The 25,971-nt window shown below is 34.8% G+C and overlaps 3 protein-coding genes and 1 long non-coding RNA gene across 6 annotated transcripts; 2 read left to right on the forward strand and 2 right to left on the reverse strand.

Annotated features, from left to right (window-relative positions):
• Nucleotides 1-1,711: 1,711 nt before the first annotated feature.
• On the reverse strand, nt 1,712-6,871 carry LOC121244860 (GDT1-like protein 4). The gene is made up of 12 exons (XM_041143083.1): nt 6,671-6,871; nt 6,486-6,554; nt 5,564-5,623; nt 5,411-5,458; nt 4,396-4,484; nt 4,251-4,287; nt 4,120-4,167; nt 3,867-3,941; nt 3,742-3,786; nt 3,591-3,652; nt 2,094-2,166; nt 1,712-2,003 (listed from the first exon to the last, which is right to left on the reverse strand). Exons 1-12 carry the CDS (start codon nt 6,686-6,688, stop codon nt 1,932-1,934), a joined length of 696 nt encoding a protein of 231 aa, XP_040999017.1. The 5' UTR covers nt 6,689-6,871; the 3' UTR covers nt 1,712-1,931.
• Nucleotides 6,872-12,657: 5,786 nt separating this feature from the next.
• Nucleotides 12,658-18,748, forward strand: LOC121244768 (CTL-like protein DDB_G0274487). The gene is made up of 7 exons (XM_041142974.1): nt 12,658-13,142; nt 13,601-14,061; nt 15,402-15,585; nt 15,700-15,924; nt 16,014-16,130; nt 16,836-17,069; nt 18,442-18,748. Exons 1-7 carry the CDS (start codon nt 13,080-13,082, stop codon nt 18,655-18,657), a joined length of 1,500 nt encoding a protein of 499 aa, XP_040998908.1. The 5' UTR covers nt 12,658-13,079; the 3' UTR covers nt 18,658-18,748.
• Nucleotides 18,749-19,875: 1,127 nt separating this feature from the next.
• LOC121245131 lies at nt 19,876-21,045 on the reverse strand. Its single transcript, XR_005936544.1, has 2 exons — nt 20,917-21,045; nt 19,876-20,480 (listed from the first exon to the last, which is right to left on the reverse strand). It is a non-coding gene; the product is annotated as an uncharacterized LOC121245131 (long non-coding RNA).
• On the forward strand, nt 20,864-25,536 carry LOC121245130 (transcription factor PERIANTHIA-like). Of its 3 annotated transcripts, XM_041143446.1 has the most exons (11): nt 20,864-21,132; nt 21,305-21,408; nt 21,518-21,567; nt 21,690-21,866; nt 23,063-23,140; nt 23,233-23,292; nt 23,757-23,834; nt 23,948-24,005; nt 24,295-24,566; nt 24,647-24,892; nt 25,050-25,536. In XM_041143446.1, the coding sequence occupies exons 1-11, from the start codon at nt 21,065-21,067 to the stop codon at nt 25,194-25,196; spliced, it is 1,338 nt and encodes a 445-aa protein (XP_040999380.1). In that variant the 5' UTR covers nt 20,864-21,064; the 3' UTR covers nt 25,197-25,536. The 3 variants fall into 3 exon arrangements, with proteins under 3 accessions (XP_040999380.1, XP_040999381.1, XP_040999382.1); XM_041143447.1 differs by lacking the exons at nt 20,864-21,132; nt 21,518-21,567; XM_041143448.1 differs by lacking the exons at nt 20,864-21,132; nt 21,305-21,408; nt 21,518-21,567; nt 21,690-21,866 and adding an exon at nt 22,398-22,973.
• The last annotated feature ends 435 nt before the right edge of the window (nt 25,537-25,971 follow it).

The raw sequence follows: 25,971 nt of genomic DNA on the forward strand, positions 1-25,971 counted from the left end.
TGTAATATATATTGAAGATATATATATATATATATATATATATATATATATATATAACATCTAATATATTTGTAATATAGTAAGTACTGGTCCATTCTTTACGTACCAGTTCATTTCTGTATGGTACAGATTGAACATCTTTTTATTCTTTAATTTCCTAGAAAATGGATGATCCACAAGGCCAGCTAGTAGATTATCTTATAAACGCAATCGCTTTCATTACCATTTTTTCTTCATTTTCAAACGAAGTATGTGGAACTTGCACACCCTAGAACTACTGCTGATCTTCGGATTATCTTTTAAACGCAATCCCTTGCATTACCAGTTTTTCTTCATTCTCAAATGAAGTATGTGAAACTTACATACCCTAGAACTGCTGATCTTCTTTTTATATGAACGGCTAATCAAAATCCAGATCCTCACTCAAAAGGACTTTCATGATCAAACCTTATCATTATGGGTACTACCATTACAGGGAAGAAAAAACATAGGTTATATGTACGTAGTATGTTAAATTAATTTCTTGACTCACTTGGGGTTAATTGGAACCAGAAGAACATTAAACAAATTGGCCATAGCTATTGGCCATGCAGGTAAATTGATCATTAGATCACTAAGATTGGATGGTTCTATATATCATTCGATATGAAGTCGAGAGACGAGCGGTCGGGATGCATTAGATGATGAAGCAGTGACTATACAAGTCATTCGAACAGATCAAGATGAATCTTAGTAATGATTAAGAGAATGTAATCAATATCATATGATCTCAGATGTCAGTAATAAAAACTTTTCTGATTACGATCGCCATAGATTCCTTCATTTGCATGGTCCGATTAAGGTTTTTCCAGACTTCTAGTTATATTCTGAGATGCGAAACAACTAAAACTCTTGACGTTTACCCAAAAACCAGATGATTTATTGTATTGACTTGATCAGTTAACGTCTCTTCAGAATTTCTAAACCACGACGTTTTTGTTTTCGTTCTACAACGTACAAAGTTGTCTTTTTATATAAACAGTTTTTGAGTTGTAACTTCCAAATAACTTGTTCATTGCATAAAAACCTCAAGAAAAAATCCCACCTATAAGCACATTTCAACACCCACAATATATATAATGCATGTCAACCATATATATGAACCAATTCAACCTGATCGAGCTTCAAATTCCGAAGTATCAAAAAGCAAATTTTCAAACCCCTTCAATAAGTTGGCAGGATGAATGTATAGAATGGCATGCATCGTGGTAAAGTACGGAGGCAAATGCACTATAGTGAGGCAAAAGGTGCAAGCAATACTCTATATATAGGCTCAACTTCGTAAAGCATATTATATCTCTTTGAAACAATTTAGTGATCATGTAATTGTACTTGCAACTATGATAGTTTGCCAGACTGACTAAACTCTAAATATGCCAAAGTATAGTTAGTTTCTCAGCAAACCATCTTTCAATCCTTATATAACTACTTGTGTGGGGGATAGGCAGCATTCTGTATCATGCATGATGCATCAAATCATTCCTTAGGTGAAGCAATGATTCTTGCCTACTCTTGCATTCTTTCCAAGGCAATTTTGATGGTGTGCAAGCATCATGCAATAAATGGATCTAGCACTGCTCAGTAGAGTATTTACTTTCAATAGAGTATGTTATGGGCGAAAATCATGTCATCGCGACTTGTTACTTATGAGCAGTAATGATTCTTGAAGTGCTTGGAATGGAAAAGATTTTTTATACTCACTATTGAAATAAATTTGGAATTATCACATGGGACAAGGAAATATTTGTTCCAATCCATAATTCGGTAATAGAAACCTGCCGATAGATTAAGCTAAGGACAACTTTTCACCCGCCATAACATTCCAGACAAATTTCTTATTTAAAATCTCAAGTATATTACTAACCATGCATTATCATGGATTCGTGAGTGTATCATGACTCAACTGTTGAAAGGAAGGATTGAATCCCAAAAACAATGAAAAGAACTCCTCCTGAGAGTGCAACCTGCATAAAAAAGAAAAAAGAATCATGACATTACAAATTCACAACCATGACTATAAAATTAAGATAAGTGGATTCAAGTTCCCAAATTACTATTTTCTCAGATATTTGAGAAGCCAAGCTCCTTCCACCAAGGACGGCTGCAGTAGTACACAATGCTTGTCCTCTGTGAAAAGGGAACACCATCACTCAGATATATAAGGCTTTAATGTCTGACTTGCTAGCACACGCACATGCATGCATGCTCCAGAGTTTGGAAAACATTTGAACGCTAGGGCGCATGCATACATACATGGGAAAAAACTAAAAGATGACAAAAACCAAACGAAACAAAATCCAATAAACAAATAAATAAGCATACAAAATATGGAACTACATAGTCAAACGGGGCTACAAGTGTTAGGGGTGGTTTGTGCATGGTTAGTGGATTTTTCAAGTCCCCACACTTCAAGACACTAAAAAAGAGCTTAATTAAACAAAAGTTCAATTTTCTTCTTCTAGCCTTCATGTGTGTAACATGAGTGCTTGACAGAATTTTTTTTTTTTTTAAAAAAAAAACTGATCTTGACAAGGCACGTTGTAAACAAGGACCATTAGGAATATGGTCCTCTCTTTGTTGGAAGAACCTGCTAAGCAAGAGACAAGAGGCATGCAAGGATATATCCCACACCCATGCTATGCAGTGTTAATGTCAAACACAGACACTTCGCATTTTGAGTGTCCATGAGATAAAGATGATTATATCAAAGCAAAGAAAACCACACATCTTCCAACAAGACTCGTTCAGAATATAATGCGCCAGAAAGTTTATAGCATAAAATATTATTAACACCGTGTGTTCTTGATAAGTTTTGGCTGTCAAACACAGACACTTCGCATTTTGAGTGTCCATGAGATAAAGACGATTATATCAAAGCAAAGAAAACCACACATCTTCCAATAAGACTTTGGAAGATGTGCCAGAATATAATCGTGCCAGAATGTTTGTAGCATAAAATATTATTAACACTGTGTGTTCTTGATAAGTTTTGGCTGTCAAACACAGACACTTTGCATTTTGAGTGTCCATGAGATAAAGATGATTATATCAAAGCAAAGAAAACCACACATCTTCCAATAAGACTTGTTCAGAATATAATGTGCCAGAAAGTTTATAGCATAAAATATTATTAACACCGTGTGTTCTTGATAAGTTTTGGCTGTCAAACACAGACACTTCGCATTTTGAGTGTCCATGAGATAAAGATGATTATATCAAAGCAAAGAAAACCACACATCTTCCAATAAGACTTGTTCAGAATATAATGTGCCAGAATGTTTATAGCATAAAATATTATTAACACCGTGTGTTCTTGATAAGTTTTGGCATCTAACTTTTGTTTTCTTCTCCAAAACATCATTTGAGAAATTCCCAGTTTCTTCAAAACTCAAGGTGTGTAACACTAGAACAAAGACCACAGATATGGGCGCCACACCATGTAGATATCTCAAATCACATGTTAACATCCTTTATACATCACACATGGAACAACACCAAACTATCAGCAACACTCCAATTGATACACATAGAGGTTTACAGGCACAACTTACATAATCCCACCAAGAATAACACCAAATGGGTTCTCATCTGCAGCCAAACCAATGGTAGCTAGCTGAAAAGGCAGTTAGGTTCAGTACTATAGTTGAGAAAGTAAGATCATTCAAAGGCACACACAACGTGTTTTCCCAAGGTAACACTTACCTGGCTCTTGTCACCCCATTCACCGAAAAAAGTAATAGAAAATGCCTGCGATATGAGCATGATGAAAGTTGTTAGGCTTTGTTAGTAATGCTGAGTTTAGATTTAATAATCCATAGAGATAAAACCTTCAATAAGATTGGCGAAAAGAATTGTGACAGAAACGGCCGTTTCTGCTTTTTCAAATCATCATCATCATCATCCTGTGACAAAAGATAAAATAGGTTATAAATTGTCAAAACACGCAGCATGATGTATCTTATAACTACAGTTTCAAAAGGTTAAATTATAAGTTTAAAAAACCCATAATGCACCAGTAAGACACCTCAAGACTTGACAAAAACGCTGATTACAGCTTCAAAAGATTGTCATATGTGATACCTTACTTCTCTTTTTGGTGGTTCCTGTGTCAGCCTTCCAATCAGCATTCTAATAAAACCAAAAAAGGAAAGTCAAATGAGGCCTTGGCCCTAGAGTAAATATTAGGCATGAATTAACAGAATAAAACCCACCAATTTTGCTTCGACTTCAGCCAACTCTTCAGCCTCCCTGTAGGGTGACCCGGGATTAAACACCAGTACAAATACTTTAGATGAAGATATTTGTTTGTGCAAAAGGCAGCAAACAAGTGGATGGATGAAAGAAATGAACCATTACCCTTCGCCAGTAAATCCTTCCCACAAAGACCATAGCCCAAACCCAAAGAACAACAATGTTGTTACGTGATGAGTCCATTTACGAGAGATCTGCATGATTTAAAATAAAAAATCGTTATGTTTTAATGAAGAACTGTAACACATTAATGAGAACCTGTTTCATGGTACTTTAGAAGATAAACGCACTAGGCTACATGCTGCAAAGTATGTGGTTAAACCAATCACACATCACAACTGACCTTGGATCCATGTTATAAAACAAAATGCAGAACCAACATAAACAAAGATGCTAAAATTTCACCAGTACTGATAATAGCCTATAGCAACATGAATTTATGCACTAAAGACCTTATGGGCTCCTCCATCTGCCATCATGTGTGGCATTCATGTAATTCCAAACAATATCAGCCCATAGAACTATAGAAGTACAAAAGAAACAGAACCCAACGCCCTTTTGCCTTTTCAGCACAAATTGCAGAACCCCACAATATCTAAGCCAGCTGGTGGATAATATGCAAGTATTCTTACCTAATCACTAAAGTATAGAAATCCACTGCACAGCGCCTTCAGCATGATAAGGTTTTGATGATGCTCACCAAGGTTTAAGCCAATTTTATGAACTTTTATTTCTTTATATAAGCAACTGAGAACTCTTGCGTATGACCCTTATTAATCATGAAAAAAGACATCTAATAGCAAGCATTTTATTTGAAACAAGCTCAACAGAAGAAAAGTCAAATGTCATTTCATTTAGCTAAGTGGCTCAAAGTTTTAAATGCATAAACTTAAAGAAACTTGTAAAAGGAATATTTTACATCTTGGCAGTTCCATATATCTTCTATTCATGCATTATTTTTCAAGTACATACACAACCTTCAAGCAAACATACGGAGGCAAAATAATCAATTATCTAATATCAACCAAAATTCTCCATAAGACAAAACATTTCCCTTATATACCATCACGATCTAATTCACACGAATAAGCATTTTTCAGAAACCAAATAGAATTCTAACCAGATTTGGAGCAGCCCAGCCAACAAGAGCAGAAAGAAGAGTCATAACCTAAGAATCAAAAAATGTTTCCAGCACCGTGAGGGCTTAAAAATTAATCATATGTCAGAACTGAAACCAAATAAAATAGGTATAATAGATGCAAGAAACACTTACAATCAAAGCTGAGAGGCAACCAGTTAAGACCAACCTCCTGGGGTGACGCATAGCCAGGATCTTATGACAACAATCATAGCGATTTAGTAAAAGAGAAGCACATGGAAACATCATTTAAGTCAAAAAGAAATTAAATGAAAATCTCGATTTTCACTCAAGTACCTTATCAAAGGAAATTCAAAGAAATCCGTACATAACAACATGACACTCAGCCCAAAATTCACTATGGACAAAGAGACACTCTGGCACTAAACGGTAATTTCCTTATAGAGAAATAGGCATTTGATGAGCATAAACTTGAATATCAAAATTGATTGCCTCGAAGACAATATACATCTACATATAAACAACAAAAAAAAGATGCTTTAAACATCATATATGCCCGTGAATACATCATCTGTTAATTGTTTTATTTCTGGATTTTGTGGACTCTACAGCAAAAGGCACCATCATTAGAGACCCTGCTGCAAGAACCGAGTAAGCAAAATGGGTTGCAGAATCGCAACACATCTCCTTGGTAAAGAAATTTCCTACGGCAATAAAACCACTCAGGACAGTAGTGTCCGAATTAAAATGTCAACCAATAGAAGAAAAACTGACAATTCAAGAACAAAGTGAAGACTAATCCTCAAACGATCCGAGTATTTCTCCACAAATACAACATCTCTCTTACCAGCCGCTTAACAATATATTTCAATTAATTTTTTTTTTTTTAAATCCATAGCTTGGAGCTGACCAATATATAGTAGCAAGATTTAAAACTAACCGGCATCACTTCCAAACTAATACAGAGACCGAAAATAATCCCATATACCCAAAGCAAATAGATAAATATTTCAGATTCCAAATAAATAATATTGAAACACGAAAAATTAACCAACATGATAACAAAAAGGCAATGAACTTGCAATTTTATACTAACCGCGGCGGCGAAAAACGTCTTGTCGCCGATCTCGGAGAGCACGGTCATGGCAAGCGACTTGGTGAGACCCTAATTAAACCCCAGCCAAAAAAAAACAAACAAAAGGAGAATCTCATTAGCAAACAATTACTACAAATCCAGAAACCAACATAGCTTAAAGAATATCAGTGACAAAGTCAATGAACCTGGACGACTGAGCTCATCTTTGCTCTATTACAGAGAAGCAGCTGAAGAATAAGAAGAATATGGAGAGCAGAGAATCCTAATGAACTCTCTCTCTCTCTCTCTCTCTCTCTGTGGCTCGCTCCCTCTCTGAGTTCGGCTGAGTCGTTGAAATTTTTCGAATGGACTTGAGAATAAGAGGACTAGTGAGATTGTGATTGTATCATGTATCAGTGCGCGTGGGGATTTTATTTGGCGCGTGAAAACAGGGAAAAAAAAAAAAAAAAAGATGCTTTCACGGTTGTGGTGGTGGGGATTGAATCACGGTGACTTTTCTTTCGAAGTTGATGCTTTCAGTGACGCGATGATAGTGGCGCGTGCAATATCCTATGGCACGTGATTCCTCAACCTCAACAGATCGCATTTATTTGTCTACACACTCTACAGTCTACACATCAAAGATTGAAATGAAGAGGACAAACAAAAATAATTATTAATTAATAATAAATAACATCGCGCTTATAATTTAAAAATTAATTTATTGAAAAGTAAACCTAGGAGGTGGGCATCTCCAAGGGATCAGGTTCTCTCTAGCTCAATCTCCAATCCCTTTAAAGATTTCTTTTTTTTATTATATCCTATTAAAATTCGCTGAATATATCTAGTTGTTGCGGAAATTGAAAACTGAATAAAACAAAATTCAATTTACTTTTTTAGTTAAAGCAATATTTTTTTATTCGTTTTTTAAATAGAATATATCCAATCAAACTCGTGTGTATACCCATAAATAGAGAAGTATATGAAAATTTTACAAAAATAACTTATAAATTAATATAATTTCATATGATACGTTAGATTATTTTATAATAAAAATAATTTTATAGTCTAACGTATCACATCAAATTATAATAGTTTTTTAATTTATAAAATAGAAAATACTAATATGCTATCTGAGTTTGCTCTCTCATTTTGACAGCTTATATATTTTATTTTATTTTTTATTTTTTTACTTAATAATTAAATAAGTGATTTTTAATTTAGTGGTGTATTTTTTATATTTTTAAATATATTTAAATATGTTAAAAATATAAAAAATAAATAAATAAATAAAAAGATATATTCGTGCTAGGCGGCACACTGAGCGGTCAAGTGGGCGGCAGCCTAACACGACTCTTATAAAAAAAATTATGTCAACAGAATTTCTCCATAAAAAGATACAAGGGGTTGCGTACATTAATATTTATAGGTTGTTAATTCATAAAGTGAAGAGAGCCGTGGAATCCATCAAAGTTTAGCCTTTTAAAGTAAGTATTCAAATAAGCAAGCAAGCAAGCAACATAAAAGCCAATATGCCTTTTCAGGTTGGGTTGGCACGAGGAGGAGGAGCTCTGTGTCCATCTCAAATGGCAACGTCCGACGTATGTAGGTAAAGTAGTTGGTGTTTATTTTAAAAATGTGTTCGCTTTCGATGGAAAGTGGAGATCTCGATTTCCTCGATCGGTTCCTATTCATTCAAACTGAAATCTGTGTGGCTTTACTAAATAATTAAGATACTTAAAAGTTGCATAAAGAGGACAGTTTGTGAAAGTCTAGAGTTAACAAGAGACAAACATGTATTTTTCATGTTTTGTTCAGTCTAGTTTATTTTCAGAAAACATCTCATCTCATCTCATCTCATCTAATTATTATAATTTTTTTAACTTTCAATATAAAATAAAATAAACAGTTGAATTTTTTCAAATTTCAAAATAAAAATAATATTAAAAAATATATTCTAACAATATTTTATTTAATTTTTTTATTTTAATCTCAACTCATTTTATCTCATCTGTAAAAACAAACAAGCCATTAATTATTTGGATTACACCAAGTCAAGACTACTCGATCGGCTCATATTTTAGAGAAATGTTTTCGTTACATAAAAGAGGTCTACAAAAATAAATCTAAAAATTAATATAATTTTATATGATATATTAAATTATAAAATTATTTTTATTATAAAATAAATCTAAAGTATCATATGAAATTATGTCAGTTTATAGATTTATTTTAGTAGAATCTCTTTTTAACTGTAAAACTTTTCCATATTTTATAAAGAATTAGGAATTGGAACTTGCATTTTTTTTTTAATTAATGATGCGGTACCCTTCTTTGATTGACATATATCATCAAGTCATTAGGCTTTCACAATCGAGCCTAGTTTGATTATATGAATCATCTTATCTTATCTTATTATTACAATTTTCTTAAATTTTAAAATAAAATATAATAAATAATTTAATTGTTTTAAATTTTAAAATAAAAATAATATTAAAAAATAATATTTTAATAATATTATATTTAACGTTCATTTCATCTCATTTATGTAATCAAACGAGTCCTTAGTATTACCCATAATTGAGAGGAAAATAAAACGACAAAAATCATCTTCTATTAATTGTTGCATTTAGTAATTTATTAAGAGATGATGATGGGATAATAATTGTAAAGAAAGATTAATATAGCCAATAAATAATACATATACGTATATGATATACAAATGTCTTGGTTTCCGTTTCCCCCACGCCACGTTGATTTTGTTCTTGAAAGATCTCTTACGTGCTACGAGCTCTCTTCTTGTCTCAAGGAAACTTACTAAGTGCATACCCCACACACATGTAAAACATGTCATGTAGGGATTGGAACACATTGATTAGTCTTACGTACGTATTAGAACATGGTTTAAAAGGTTTATCAATGTTCCTTACTTTGAAAGATCCGTTTTTTGGACAACATGCCAAAAGCAAGAAGGTACATAAAGAGCTCTTCTCCCGTTCAGTTGAATTATACGAATACAGGAAGTTGCCTCCATAGTATACAATACAGACCAAGATATTCACATAAATAACAATAATAAATATTTTAAAATAAATTTTATATATTTATTTCTCTTGATTTGGGACAAAAGCTTTGAAAAAAGAAATTTTTTTTTTAACCACAAAGGAATTACACATAAAAAGTAAACTTACAAACTAACGTGATTTCATGTGATACATCGAATTGTAAAGTTAGTTTTATTATGAAATAGATCTAACGATCACATAAAGTTATATCAGTTTATAAATTTATTTTCAGATAACCTCTTTGTGTCTTTAGCGGTTATTCTTAAAAGAGTAATCCTACATATAATCATGAAGTGCATAATAAACGATGTATAATCGTTTTGAAAAAGAGTGAAGTCTACTATTAAAAAATTAATTTTTTTTAAATAAAAATCATATATTTTATTTATTTTTTTCAAAACGATTAAGTGATACTTGTACAACTTATCATTGTAAATATCTTTTCTCTTAAAAAATTTCATTCATCCATGGAACTAGATCTGAAACGGTGTAGGCTTAGTAGTGAGAATACTCGAGAAATGTTGAGAATGTTTATAAATAATAATGAAAAAATAATAATAAAATATTAAATAGTAATAAAAAGTAAGTAAAAAATAATAAATAAAAATAAATAAATGAAAAGTAATAATAAAATAATAAATAGTAGTGAGAGTACTTGAGATACTCTCACGTTTGGATACCAAGAGTACCTCAATTACTCTCACTACAATTCTTTACTTTATTATTACTTTTTATTTATTTTTTTACTATTCATTACTTTTTACTTATTATTTATTATTTTATTATTATTTTTTTATTACTATTCATAAACATGCTCAACACTTCTCAAATATTCTCACTATCCCAACGTCAGTCGCCAAACACTAATTCGAGGTGTTGAAAAGCTCGGCCCACTCATACAAACCAGACTCTTATTAAAGTTAAAGCTGTTTTATGTTGGACCATATTTACACAGGCTTAGGTACTATCTAGAGTATTCTTAATATTCTTTATTATTATTTATTATTTTATTATTATTTTTTACTTATTTTTATTATGAACTTTTTTTTTTTACTTATATTTTATTATTATTTAATATTCTATTATTATTTATAAATATTCACAATAATTTTTAAATATTATCACTGTCTAAACGTCAAAGATTTTTTTTTTCTTTTTAAAAGAAAGGCATTTTTTTGTCATAATGATTACAGCCATCAAGTTAACAAGCATGTGATCATTATGGATAGGAGACAGTGCACGAGAGAATGATTACAACAAACACATAAACCCTCAATCTTCTCAACAAGGTCCAATCAAATTTGCTTTTATGCAATCTTGACAGAAACATACATAATCTGATGCGTTCAAAGGGGGCAAAAGTAATAGGCCGTCCCGATCAAGTAGTCAAAAAAGAGCATAAACAGCTGGTACAGCACTACATTGTTGCACACAAAATTGAGTCGAATCAAGCTTTTTATTCCACTTGTTTTCAAGCTTCTAAAACCTCTCCAAGTAAAGTTTTATATATATATATATATATATTTGAGTGATTTGAATTCAGAAATGAGTAAGATAGGTTAAAATAATTTATAAATAGTAAAATAAAAATTAAATTATTTATTATATTTTATATAAAAATTTAAAAAAATTATAATAATGATATGAAATGAGTTGAGGTGGATTTTGAATGCAAACAATACCAGTTTTGACATATAACTCTGCCTCCCTCAAACCTGAAGCAACCTTTTAACTTGTAAGCACGCATAAATGACGATTTAGATGTCTTATGAGCAGAGGGTTTGCATTTAGTACCTTCTCTGATCAACCTTCATGATCTCTATAAAATCTTGAAAGAAATATCAAGGGTTTTGGATCACATTAATTATGCCAGCAAAAATTTCATTGTCAGATACGTTGAGCTTCCTGCTCATGAGTCAGGGGAGGGAGGGTTACCGTCTAGTTGGTTTCATAGAGGAGGAAGGGTGACTTGCAGTAGAGAAGAGAGACAGAGAGAGAGAGTGACTTACAGAGCTCTGACGATGGTCTTGCTCCTCGAAGGTTTGCTTGCCAAGGAGAGAGAGAGAAAGAGAGAGGGAAGGAGAACTGAGTGAAATTTGGAAAAAAAAAAATTTCTTTCCCATGCAGTGCGGTATATCATTAGGTTCATGTGAGGTCTACGTGGCAGCTACCATTCGCTGCTGTTGATAGTGGAATATCGGTTGGGACCTATGGGAAGGTTTTCTCTTTTAAAAATATAAATTGATATGAAGAGGTAAACTTAATTATTTTAATTACATCTTTATAACAATTGGGTGATAGTAGAAAAAGGGATGATCATGGAATAGAGTATGGCCGTGACTTTGGCTCTAAAAGGAAAACGATAAACACAATATTTGTTGTAATTAGGTAACATGTTTTAAAGATGAGTATTTTTATAAAATCATTTATAAAAGTAAAGTCATTTTATCTAAATATCATCATTTTAAAACATATATTATAAAAAATGATAAAAATAGTCGTGGGTATCCTTAATAGCTTCCAGATAAAAAATTATTCTCATCATCATTATTCACTACTCCACATCTCACACCCCACATCTTATAAAAAATATTCACATATCTTATAAAATACACTCTCACACTTTATGAAAAAAATTATAAGTATGAGATATGAGAATAAATAGTAACTGATACATAATAAATCTACACAAAATTTCTACAGCTGTAAGAGGATGGATAAGTGGATAAATGTTGTTGGGACAAGTGACAACCACAATGCTGTCGTTTCGGTTGAATGTTAGGAAGATGACTCCTACGTTATACCAAATAAGTACAACATATAAGTGCAAGGAAAGAATCAACAATGCTGTCATGGATAAAATCAACATCTTTCATATATAAAATCAACATCCTAATAAAAAGTAATCTAATACCAGTAGTAAATAAACTCAAGACTGCTTAGAATTTTTTTGGCCCTAATCACAGATCTTTGGATAGACGGACATAACAATAAAAAATTATTTATGTTAGATATACCTATAAAATGTATAAATTTTACGTATTTCATATGAAAAAATAAAATTTATTATTAAAAAAATAATTATATATATATGTTTTAAATTTATCTTTTTTTTTTTTTTTAAATAGAGAATACGAGGCTTAGCAGTCCATTATTTCTCTTATTTAAAACAATTTTGGCTGAATTCCAAATTTCCACTATCAAGAACGTTGTAGGTAACCTGAATCCGAATATTCGCATACATATATGATGATATATCTCGCTGTCTGTGTCTGCGCCTGTGTCTCTGACTCTGTCTCTAGCCGTTGAGTTTGAGTTACAGTTTCAGTTTCCCCTCCATTTTCTCAACGCTCCCAAGTTTCGTTTTTTTTATAAAAAAAAAAAAATAGCCCCAAACCCATCTCCTTTGACTTTCCCCTCAATTTCTCGCCTTCCTCTTCACGTTTTAACTCTCTCCCCCTCTCTCTATCTCTCAAAGTTCAACCCGAAGTTAATCCAAAATTCATCAACTGCTCCTTACTATGCCTCTAACAAATCCCTCCCTCACGCCATGATCGACTCTCAGAGCTCCAACTACTCCTTCGACTCCGCCTCCATCCCCGCCACCGATCAGGTTCTAGCTTTTGTGTTTTTTCAGTATCCGAAGACTACTCTAGCTTTTCGTTAACTTCTCTGCTATTTTTTCGCACTTTATAATTTGTTCTCATTCTGATAACAACTTTTGTAAGCTTAAGTTTCAAGCTCAAATTATTTTTTCTTTTTGGGGAAAAAATTAGTATTTGAACTCATTTTATTTCGTGTTTGAAAAGTTGGAACTTTCTTTTTTATTTTTAATCAAATTCATTAGGTTTGTTCGTTTTGATGAATTTAATTATTTTTTAACAGACAATCTACTCTAACTTCTGTTTGAGATGTTGAAACTCTTTTGATCGAGTTCATTAAACATGTCATTTTTTTCTCAAAAAAAAAATGAATTTAGCATTTAGTGGCAAAATCTTGTTTTTGAGGTTAAGTGAACTTACTGAAAAATTCCCAGTCTGACTGCACTCGTCTATGTTTGAATAATTATAGAATGTGGTCCGGAGTCGGAGAAGCTGCGATGGGGGCCAGATGCTTGCTTCTGCGCCATCACGCCGCTGGCGCGATATTTTCTGGTTGGCAGTGTTTATGATTCATCTGGCTGTTATGGGATTCAGTCTCGTGGTTCTTGGGCTCAATAGATTCGAGAAAACGGATAGGCTAAACATTGATAAGTACACCAATGGGTTTATGGAACAACACAAGGGCTTGACGGAGAATTACTGGCCAATGTATGCTGTTGCCGGTGGTGTTGGAACTGCTCTTGGATGTACTTGGTTGTTTTTGTTGGGCTCGCATGCGAATGTAATGATGAAGGTTTCAGTGCACATTTTGACTACCTATCTTGCTGTGATTAGTGTTTTGTGCTTTTGGGGCGAGCTGTTCCTTTGGGGTGTTGTGTTTGCAACTGGTGCTGCTTTGCAGTTTTTGTATGTAATCTCGGTAATAGACAGGTATGGGCTCAAACTATTTTAATGTGTCAACTTTAAGAGAAGTGCTACATATACAAAGAGATTACACAAAAGTAAACTTACAAAGTAACGTTGCTTCATGTGATCCATTAAATTTACTTTACGATAAAAGTAACTTTACAATTTAACGTACAACATTAAGCCACGTCATTTTTTGGGTTTACTTTTGTGTAATTCCTTTGTGACTAAAGTATTTCTCGAACTTCAAATATTATAATGGACATAATGCATTTAGTGTTTATTTTGTAGAAATATCTTTGCAAAGGCATTGACCTAGAATATGTCTATCCATGCATGATTGTATAATGCCTTTCTCAATGAAATCCTGATTTATGGAAAATCTATTATGATGTTTCAATAAACTATGTTGTTCAGAAAGCATTACAAACTCTAAAAGTTGAGGAAATGCCTTTACTGGAACAAGGCTAACTCTATGCACAAGATTTGTTCAGCTTATTGTATCCTTTTTTTATTATGAAAATAGTGAGTTAGCGGGCACTGTGGAGATGAGATTTTTTTAAGCAGCATCATTCATTATTATTAGGTCTAAAATTATAGTTCCCTTTTGAGGAATTGGGATCCTTCTGTAATTGATATAGAAGTTCATTTTTTGGACTCGAAGGCATATCTTATATGAGGCTCCAAGGCTAGGGTCATTGTACCTAAAATTTGAAATGGAGATGAGAGCTTACTGTTTTTTCTATCTTTATTTTTTATGGGGCAGGGGGGTGGGGGCATTGGGGGTTTGGAGTGTGTGTCGAGTAGAATTGTGAATGGGGCCTCCTTGTAAGGCTTCCTCATTTGGAATTTCATTATGGAATTGTGGTGGGGGGGGGGGGGGGGGGGGGGGGGGGGGGGAAAGACATTGTATGTGGTAGAATTGCATTATGGGTTGTCAAAACTAGTTGGGGGTTTGAAGCTTTCCTTCATTTAGTTTTTGTGTTGTGCCTTTTGGAGTTATTATTTACTTCTCTTATCATATGTAGTTTTAATTTCATTAGTTCTCAGTTACATTTGGGTTTAGGCAACCTTGATATGAATGCCCTACCAGTTATACCGATTACAAGATTACGTAGCAAGTAAGGAAGCAATAACTATAAGTATGGCTAGATTTTACAGATGCACGTGTCTCATGTAGATTTTTTATACATCCAGGAGTATTAGAGTAGACCGTACTGTTTCTGGGCGCAATGCCATTCTCACCTTTATTACTTGAAACTTTTTTGCTTTAATTATTTGATGTTCTCTCTCTCTCTCTCTCTCTCTCTCTGATGTTGTCTTTTACTACAAAACTTTTCACCTAACATCTTGTTCATCTTTAGACTTCCTTTTACCATGCTGGTGTTGCAAAAAGCTGTAAAGATGGTATGGAGTCTTCCAGAAGTTATGAGAGTAGCATATGTATTTATGTTTGTTATGCTTTTATGGGTGGAATTATGGTCTTTTGGAGCAGCTGGTGTTGTGGCTTCAAGCATGGGTGTCGGTGGATGCTGGTGGCTTCTTTTGGTGAGCTGGCAAGTTTTACTCTTCATTCCAGCTGCTTTTACTGTAATAAGAAATGCAATAAATTCCAATTTGAAAGAGCCATAGATAGTGACAAGTTTTCTTTTGGGCATCCAGGTGTTATCTGTAAGCTTATTTTGGACTGGTGCAGTCCTCTGTAATGCTTTACATGTTATAGTATCTGGGATGGTGTTTCTTGTTCTTATCCATGGTGGTCGAGAATCATCATCAATACCTCCGAGTTCCCTGATGAAGTCACTACGGTATGCTGTGACAACGTCTTTTGGTAGCATATGCTATGGATCACTTTTCACAGCTGCTATTCGGATGCTACGTTGGGAGGTAAACTTGCCAGCATGTGTGAATGATTCACTGTCTTGCTTTCAAATTTGAGTGTTTATGTTTTTTTAGCTGCTTGAAATATATTTCAGATCAGGGGAGTCCGGTCAAAGATTGGCAACAATGAGTGTTTACTTTGCTGTGTTGACTTCCTTTTTCATCTTGTGGAGACTCTTGTTCGTTTTTTCAACAAGTATGCCTATGTTCAGGTAGACCTTTTGTTTTTTTCAACAAGACCGTTAGTTATCTCAGTCATGCATTTGTGTGTAGCAGTGAAATGGGCTCGAATTTTGAGATGGCACAGCCATGCATTGAGAGTTGGAGATCTAAAGCGCATTGAAGGCTTTAATGATAGACAACTAGCCAAAAAATTACATAAAACATGTTATAACAAAAGGACATAATATCTCATGGAACCAAAGACACTGAGGCCTCGTTTTGATAGTGAAAGTATTTCATCTCATCTCATCTCATCATTACAACTTTTTCAAATTTCCACACAAAATATAATAAACAATTCAACTTTTTCAAATCTCAAAACAATAAATAATATTAAAAAATAATATTCTAACAATATTTTTTTCAACTTTCAACTTTCATTTAAAATCATCTCATCTCATCTCACTATCCAAACTACACCCAATTTTTTTATTAAACTTGTGGGGGACAGGGACTCCTGTTGGAAGTTTTAATGTATTAAGATGGGGTCATGGATAACATATCTCTTTGGTTTTAGAAATAGTTTATAACTTTTTTTTTTATATAAAAATGTTAGTATATTATTTTGGTTTTCCACCCCCTGTGGATTCTAATTGTTAATTTAGTGTCTATTAAAGTAGTTTATTTGCCTGTGGTTACTATCAATTCTAGAATATTGTTCATGTAAATCATGTTTTGCAACTACTTCTCTTCAGATTGCTGTTACTGGCAAAAGCTTTAACCGTTCGGCAAGGGATGCCTGGGAGTTATTCCAATCAACTGGGGTTGAAGCTCTTGTTGCCTATGATTGTTCAGGTGCTGTTCTATTAATGGGTATTCTTTTAGGTGGGCTTGTTACTGGAACTTGCTCAGGAGTTTGGACCTGGATTAAATGGACAGATAGAGTGAGCATGGTGGGGTCCACTGCAATGTTGATGGGAATGGTCTTGGTACCCATTTCTCCTCGAACTAAATTTACCCTTTTTTTCCTACATGGTTGTGAAATTTCTAGTAGTTGGAAAGACTAAGGGCTCGTTTAGATGTTGAGATGATCTCGTTCCAACATTCAAACATTACTCAAAAACAAATATTTTTCAATTTCAAAATTTGACTTTTTCATTTAGGCTCCATTTGGATACTAAGCTATGTTTGGGTGCTGAGCTCATCTCAGCCTATCTCGAACTAATCATTGATGGGAACCCACTACTTTTTCAACTTCCTATAAAAAGTTAAACATATCTCAACCTACATTATACATGCAAACACATATCTCAACCTATTTCATACATTCAAGCACATCTCAATAGGATCCACATAACACTACTATTCATAGATCATCTAGATCACCTCAACGCCCAAATGTAGATAAGAGTATCTCAGATTATCTGTGAATAGTAGTGAAATAATAGTGAATAGCTTGTGAATGATAGTGAATAGTTTGTGAATAGTAGTGAAGTAGTCTAAGAATATTTGGGAATGGTTGTGTTTCCAAATTGGCCCTTAATCATTACCTAATCATTACAACTTTTTCAAACTTTCAAATAAAATACAAAAAATAATTTAATTTTTTCAAATTCCAAAACAAAAACAATATTAAAAAATTATATTCTAACAATATTTTAACTTTATAATATTTTTATCTAACTTTTTCTCTCATTTTTTAAAACTCAATAAAACATCTTAACTCAAACTATTTCACTACTATTTACAAACAAGTTTACTACTATTCACAGGCTTCTCATCTCAACATCCAAACGAGACCTAAGTTTTATAATTTGGTTTAGGGGTTGGTACCGGGCACTGTATCCTTAATGCCCTTAATGCTATTTCCGTGAGAGTTGTTGGCTACGCTGTTAGCCTGTCTACGGGGGGTATCTACCTTTTTAGATTTCAGGATTTTTTTCTTTGATGTTCTAAAATATTCAGAGTTTTTTTAGTCCAATCTTTGAACACGTTGATATTTTCCAGAGAGTAGGAATTCACCCTTATAATTTATTAATCAGTGGACGATTTCTGAAAATTGTTGCTGATATTTTCTGATACGTACCATTACAACATTATATTTACAAGAACTAGGACTCATTGGATTGAAAGGTGCCAGACTATGGAGAAGGGTACCATGCATCCTGATATTGGATTAGTTCAGACTGTTGGTTATCATTTCATTCATTCACCATTGTCATTTTGTCCATCTATTCTTCACAAATAGAGCTTTTTGTTTCCATTGTGCGACAATACTTGAGGAATGTTATTGCACGCATATATGTTGCTATACAATTTCTGTATGATCGCCACACATTTCATGGAGATATGTAATATCAGGTGGGACTGGCAATGGTGGTGGTTGAAAGTGCAGTTACATCCATATACATTTGTTATGCAGAAGATCCATTGCTGATTCAAAGATGGGATTCCGAATTTTTCAACCAGATGTCGGAGATGCTACACCAGCGTCTTCAGTATAGGAGTGCCCGAGCAAGGAAAGTTTTAACCCAAAATCGGCTTGATGGCCACATACAAGAAATCCCACCTGCTTGAAATGCCCATTTTTGTTTACAACAGGCACAATGTAATTCAACTCTCTTTGATTTATCAACTTAGATATATATGAATTATTTTGTTTTTGGTTTATAGGTGATATTGACAAAGTTTAAGCTTTGTTCAGGTCAAATGCAGAAGCTCAATTCTCTTGTATCAATCATGAATGAATAACATTGTTTTAGTCCTCGGTTGGATGAATGAGAAATGATATTTGCAGTTTTAAGACATGTAAAGTTTTTGTATTTTTTTAAAAAAAAGAGTGAGTAAATATGAGAGTTATATATAAAAAAATTATTTTTTAATAGTGTGCTATTTTTAAATGGAATGTTCGAAATTTGCATATCATAAGATTATATTTAATATTACGGTGAATGAGTAATGCTACAGATTAGTCCCTGATCACGGCTGATTCGTAGCACACATTACGGTGCATCTTTTCTTTTTTTTTTTTTTTTTTTAAAAACAATATACCGTTTTCCCCTCCCCACCCGATTCCCTCTCTCGGCTCACTGCCTCACCCAGTCCCGTCGTGTGCCACCTGCAGTGCCACCGCCCACCACCATCGACTCCTCTTAACACCGACAACCTCCAACCACCTTCAAACCACTACGGAAGCCCCACGCATAGCGCCTCCACGCGAAACCCGAAATGGGTTCTCCTACACGGTTTGCCGCTGCTACCGCTGCCGTCGTCAGCCTCCAGCCCCACCGTCGAGCACCACCGAACCCCTTGACTTCCCCCTAGCCCCATCGAACACGGCAACCCTCTCCCTCTCTTTCCCGAAATGGGTTTCACCCATACGGGTTCTACCCCTTATCGAGCCGTACGCCACCACCCACGGTTCCAGACGTCGGGTGGGGATGGGAGAGAGGATACCGACGCCGAGTGGGGGTGAGGATGCCGCGGGAGGGGGGTGGGGGAGAGGATGGGCGAGGGGTGGGGATGAGGACGGGGGGCTCGAGCGAGACGGGATAGAGAGAGAGAAATGAAATGTGTGAAATGAGAGAGAAATGAATTTTATTGTGGGGTGTTTTTGGTCATTTTACTTAATGATACATAAAGTGGGGTCTCCTAATATTATTTCTCCCAATATTATTTCTCCTAATATTATTTCTCCCAATATTATTTCTTTTTATAATGTAGTTGTGCTGGGCTGCCAATTCATACGGTGTATTAAAACCTTTATTTAAAAAAGAAAAAAAAAACTTTATTGTCTGATTTGAGTTTCAAAGTACTTTATTCACGTGACGGTCACGTGACATGAGATAGATTTTCTTCTCCACCCTCCCCCAAATGCAACTGCAAGCAGAAGCAGCATCAAACTACAGCAGAACACAAAAACACCAGAGAGGAAAGCGACATGTCACCAAGTGTACGATTGCCGTATAGAATGCGTCATATTCTTTGGACATGCTCATACACCAAGTGTTTGTCTGTATACATGCATGTGGTAATATCTGCCTGCAACACGCCTGCCTAAGCGCCTTGAACTTCCCTTTACCACCTTTTACTTACCAAGGAAGACGTTCCTTCCAAGCAAAGCCTTTGTTTTAAGTTTAGAGTTAAGAGACCCTCTCGATCTATAAAGCCAATGAAAGAGACCAGAAGGAACAAGATGTGAAATAGTTTGTTGTCAGTAAATTTAATATTTTTTACCTTTTTGGTGGATCACATCTCATCACCATCCCATCATCTTGCGCCTCACAGACACACCTCCCCATCAAAGACTCTTTAAACCCTCTACGTAATGGCTTTGTACGTAGGTAGGACACAATTCCAGAGATGGAAAGAGCATCGCAGGCAGGCATTCAGTAGAAATTCTGGAAAAAGAAAGTAAAAACAATTTATATACTGGTCTGGCCAAAAACCATTAACCATTCTTCTAGCTCTGAAGAAAGCGAACATGTTAGGAAATGGTGGCTAATAATGCTGTTGAAGATAGTCAAGAAGAATAGATTATCTTTAGCTGTTGGTTTGTATGCAGATTCAGCATCAAGACCTCTGAACATCTTTGCAAAACACTCTCTTAAAGCACGGAATAATTTGGATTTTTCTGCACTTTGCAGCGAAGGCAATTTAACTGGAGAGTGCAATGGACGCACCCGTTGAAATGGGTAAGGGATATGTGTGGGGAAGTAAGCATTGGAAAACTAAAATCCCAAAGTCAGAATGAAATTATAAAAAGCCTGTTGGCTGTTGTCTGAAATTATAAATAAAAGGAGCCGTACTGATACACTATCCTGTTCTTAAAGATACCTCAAGATTTTCTTCACTGCACTGGTCCTTTTCTTCCTCTCCGCCTCTTTTTCAAACCAGAAATATTCAATCCATTTTGCTTTCTTTAAAGGCGGAATCTTTAAGGGAAAGGCAGTCGAAGACTTTAGTAAGAGAGAGAAAAAAAAAAATGCAGAGCTTCAAGGCAGCTTTGGCTAACCACCTCCAACTCCATTGCCATTCTTCCTTCAATCTACGGTAGATCTCTCTCTCTCTCTCTCTCCCCCCCCCCCCTTCTCTCTCCTTTATCCCTTTGGGCATCTGTTATGAGTTGGTGAGTGGTTGTTGACATGTTGTTTAGTAACTGTTCCATTTGGGAGTTACAAGTGTGTTGTTAACCAAACTGTCTCTGTTTCTATCCGTGAAACAGAGGAGATGGAAGTGGGCGAGACCAGACACGTTTTACGGATCTCGGAGAACTTGAACACTCCGCCGCTGCCTTTCATCACAACGAACCTGTTGATTTGAGCCCAGGTATTCTCTTTCACGCCCTCTTTTTACATGGGCTACATTATATTTTTGTATACGTATTTTATGTCTCTCCTTACAATTCACTGAGCCTCAATCTTCAACGTAAAACCAGTCAGTTTCGCCGTTCTTCCTAATAACCTACACTACGGGACCTTGGACACGGTACACATTCCTACCCACCTCTTCAGAGGCATTCATAGACATGAGTGGAGTCTACTATGTTGGTTCTAAAGCTTTATTGTTTGGTGTTTATTTCGTCTTGCATGGTATGTGTTCTTGTGTAGAGCATTGGCTGTGTGGACACAGGACAACAATTCATGTATCAGAAGGGGACAACCACGATTGGGGCAACGCTGGGCAACGGGCAGCATATTGAGAACTGGGGCGAGTCAGGCATGGCTGCAGACACCAGCCAACAGACTGACACTTCTACAGATATTGACACGGATGATAAAAACAAAGTGGGTGTCTGTTTCTTCAACATATGCTCTGTTTTATATATGCTTTGGAATTAGAATATTAGAGCGTTATCTTATGTTTCGACACAGGACTTTACCGATAGTTTGCATTGTTCTAACATCATACTTTACTGTTTTTGTATTTACAGTTAGTTTTACGTTCGAGATATATTGTACAATCATGATGCTTTTTAAGGTCTTCAGTTTCATTTATATATTAGTGGCTTCTACTACTAACACTATCATAAACTTAGGTTTTGTTTGGCATCTAAACTCATATCAACTCATCATTACAATATTTTCAAATCCCAACACAAAATATAATAAACATTTCAATTTTTTTAAATTTTAAAATAATAATAATATTAAAAAATAATATTCTAATAATATTTTATCATCTCAACTCAACTCAGTTCAACATCCAAACATAGCCTAATTTGAAAAAATTGTAATGATGAGTTGAGATGAGTTGAAGATCCAAACGTAGTCTTAGGCTTAGTTTGGAAACTCATCTCATATCATCATTACAACTTTAACAGATTCTCACGTAAAATATAATAAACAATTTAACTTTTTGAAATCCTAAAAAAATAATAATATTAAAAAATAATATTCTAACAATATTTTATTCAACTTTTAACTTTCATCTCATCTCAACTTGCCATCTAAACCTAACCTTAATTAATTGAAATCCTTGTTTGATGGTGATTTTAGTATTGATGAAAAATACGATTCAGACACCAAACTACATCTATTCAGTTGACATAAATATAAGAAATGCAAATAGATCTGGTTTTGAATCATTCACAACCACGAATATTATCAACAGTTCACAAATATAAATAACAATCAAGAAAGTAGAATTTGTGGACGAAGTAGAGGTTTTGGTGACACGACTCTCTATTCCTAAGAATCTTAACTATGATAACAGAACTCAAGTGTATAACAACTTAGCCAGAAAACTTACAACCATGGCTTTGCACACCAAATTTTGCCAACAGCACGTAGAAACCTAACTATTATAATCACGAGTCTGTTCAAATTATAAAGGCTACTTTGGTGAAAGATCTCAAAGTATAATAGTGTTGCTGTGATGCCTCTTGATGAAAGGTATCGGTTGAGCTCATTACTTGAAATTACAAATTTAAAATTATGAAGGTTGTTGGAGGTTTCTGATAGTAGATCTGTCTGTGTTGTAGTTTCTTGGAGTCCATAATGGATCACTCATGGTTGTAGATTCAGTGGATCAATCTAAGGCAAAAGCTGCTGATCAAAAGGTTGCTAACATGAAGTTGCTTTGGTTGCATGTGATTGTTAATCCCATTTTATATGGGAAGGTTAATTGTAATTTTTTTGGGCTCTATTGCAGACACTTAGAAGGCTGGCTCAGAATCGAGAAGCTGCAAGGAAGAGCCGTTTGAGGAAGAAAGTAAGACCTCTATGCTACTTTGTTATGATTCTTCTATACATGGATTGTTTACATTTTTTTTTTTTTTTTGGCTTCCGCTGTCTTCATTTTCCAAGTCATACATATTTGATGTCGTGTCCTTGATATAGGTAATTCTATCTTGTATAATTTAGTCAATAGAGGCTTAGATACTAATCACTGACTATTTAGTCACTTGCTATTGACTTAATAAATGCACTGCAAAACCATTTTTGATTCAGTCTTATCTATATCTTATTGGCAGTTTCTTACTTATATATAAAAGAAATCCTATTGGTTGTTTCTTTGTTTGATTAATCAGTATCTGGCTCCTGCTTCTGGTTCTCTCTCTATTATTAGGTTACTTTTTAATTTGATCAGAGCTAAGTTTAATGCCATGCTAGGTGTGAACTTTTTTTGACCACTTCGTCATATGCAATATCTTAATTAATTTTGGTTCTGGACAGGCATATGTCCAGCAGCTGGAGAATAGTCGACTCAGGCTCGCACAGCTAGAGCAAGAGCTTCAGCGAACACGCCAACAGGTGGTATATGTTAACTCCTGTTTTCACAGATATTCTGATTTTCAGGATGGCAGGGTGGGGTTGATAGGGTTTCCTTATGATTGCCATCTGAACTCTTTTCTTGAGCTTGACAGGGTGCTTTTAGTGCAACTGGATATTCAGGAGATCATATTCATTCAATAAATGGGAATGGTAAGGGATTTTCAGTACATTTGTATTCATTTTGACTTATGATATCTAGTATTTTTAGGGCTTGCGACTTGTGTCTTCTCATTGTGGACACAATGCATTTGTGTTCGCCAGAGTGGTATGCCATGAATGCCATTTCCACCATTATGTATCTAAAATAAATCAATTATCTTTCCTCATTGTACTCAAAATTGGAATGAATAGGTTTTGATCTCATGGCACCATCATTGTTTATGATGCTTAAGTAGTATGTTTTGATCACATGATTTCTTGTATTCAATTGTATTTCCAGGATCCTTAGCATTTGACATGGACTATGCACGATGGCTTGATGAGCATAATCGGTTGATCAATGATCTTAGATTGGCTCTGAATTCTCATATGGGAGATAATGAATTGGACGTTCTTGTTGATGGCGTAATGGTGCATTATGATGAGATTTTCAGGCTAAAGAGCATTGGTGCAAAGGCTGATGTATTTCACATGCTTTCTGGCATGTGGAAGACACCTGCCGAGAGGTGTTTCATGTGGTTGGGAGGATTCCGTTCATCTGAACTTCTCAAGGTAATTTATTGTTTTTTTTTTCTTTTTTAAATTGGTGTGACACACCTGGTTGGAGAGAAACTGACATTTTGGAAATCCAGATACTTGGGAATCACCTTGAACCTTTGACGGAACAGCAGTTGATGGGCATATGTAATTTGCAGCAATCCTCCCAACAGGCTGAAGATGCCTTATCTCAAGGGATGGAAGCTTTGCAACAATCTCTAGTAGAGACACTCTCTTCAACCTCTCTGGGCTCTTGTGGTTCTGGAAATGTAGCAGATTACATGGGGCAGATGGCTATTGCTATGGGCAAACTTGCAACACTCGAGAATTTCCTACACCAAGTAATTACCTTAACCTCACACCCCAAGCTTAGAAAGTTAGAATCATATTGAATTTGTTCTTGTTGTTTTGTGTGTGCGCGCATATAAAAGCCATAATCATCCTTGCTAGGACAACATGAAATTGTAACTACAGCGCCTATATTTCGTTTCTTGCTAGGCTGATCTTCTGAGACAACAAACTCTGCAACAAATGCATCGAATTTTAACGACTCGTCAAGCTGCTTGTGCACTACTTGTTATCAGTGACTACATCTCGCGTGTCCGGGCGCTCAGTTCATTATGGTTAGCACGCCCCAGGGAATGACATTGTTTCCACAAAAGCATGCTTTTGAAATTCATTGATGCTTCTCACATCATTAATTGGATATATACGTGCCATCAGTTAGGAGCCCTTCCAAAAGTTTTGGGACTATGAAGAAGGAGAACGACATGTTTGAGACTATTGACTGCCAAGAAATCCCTTCTTGCTGCTGCTGTTTGACAGATGAGGTTCAACTCTTGGCTCTTTTAGATGTTTAATCACACCTTTGTACATCGAGTAGCGGCTGACCGGTGGTTGTCTTCAACTCTGTCACTAATTAAGCATTGTCGTCGATGGATACTGACTAACCACCTAATAATGCAATGGTATTCTTGTCTTGCAATGGTATCCTTGCACTAACAAGCAACATTTTTCCCTTATTTTCTCCTCATGCGCAACATGTATAACTCCATTGCATCGACTGACAGTAGTGACATTGAAAGATGACTCAAGTTTGCAACTTGTTAACATTTTCTGAGTCATCAGTGAAACCGAAGCCATTAATTAACGAAAGAGAAAAATAAGAACAATGATTCATTTGTCATTAAGCAAGTGTTTTTTATATGAGCATGACTTTGAGGACGAACTTTAGTCAGTATTAGATGGAGAATGGTTGCAGAAAGCATAGAATCTTGTATATATGGACAGCCAGGTAACACAATGGACTTAGGTCTCGTTTGATTACGTTTCAAACGTAGTTCAGATGATATGAGATGTGATGTTTTGTTAAAAATTGAATAAAATATTATTAGAATATAATATTTTAATATTATTTTTA

The sequence above is a fragment of the Juglans microcarpa x Juglans regia genome, chromosome 8S (assembly GCF_004785595.1).
Source record: "Juglans microcarpa x Juglans regia isolate MS1-56 chromosome 8S, Jm3101_v1.0, whole genome shotgun sequence".
NCBI classification, from domain to species: domain Eukaryota; kingdom Viridiplantae; phylum Streptophyta; class Magnoliopsida; order Fagales; family Juglandaceae; genus Juglans; species Juglans microcarpa x Juglans regia.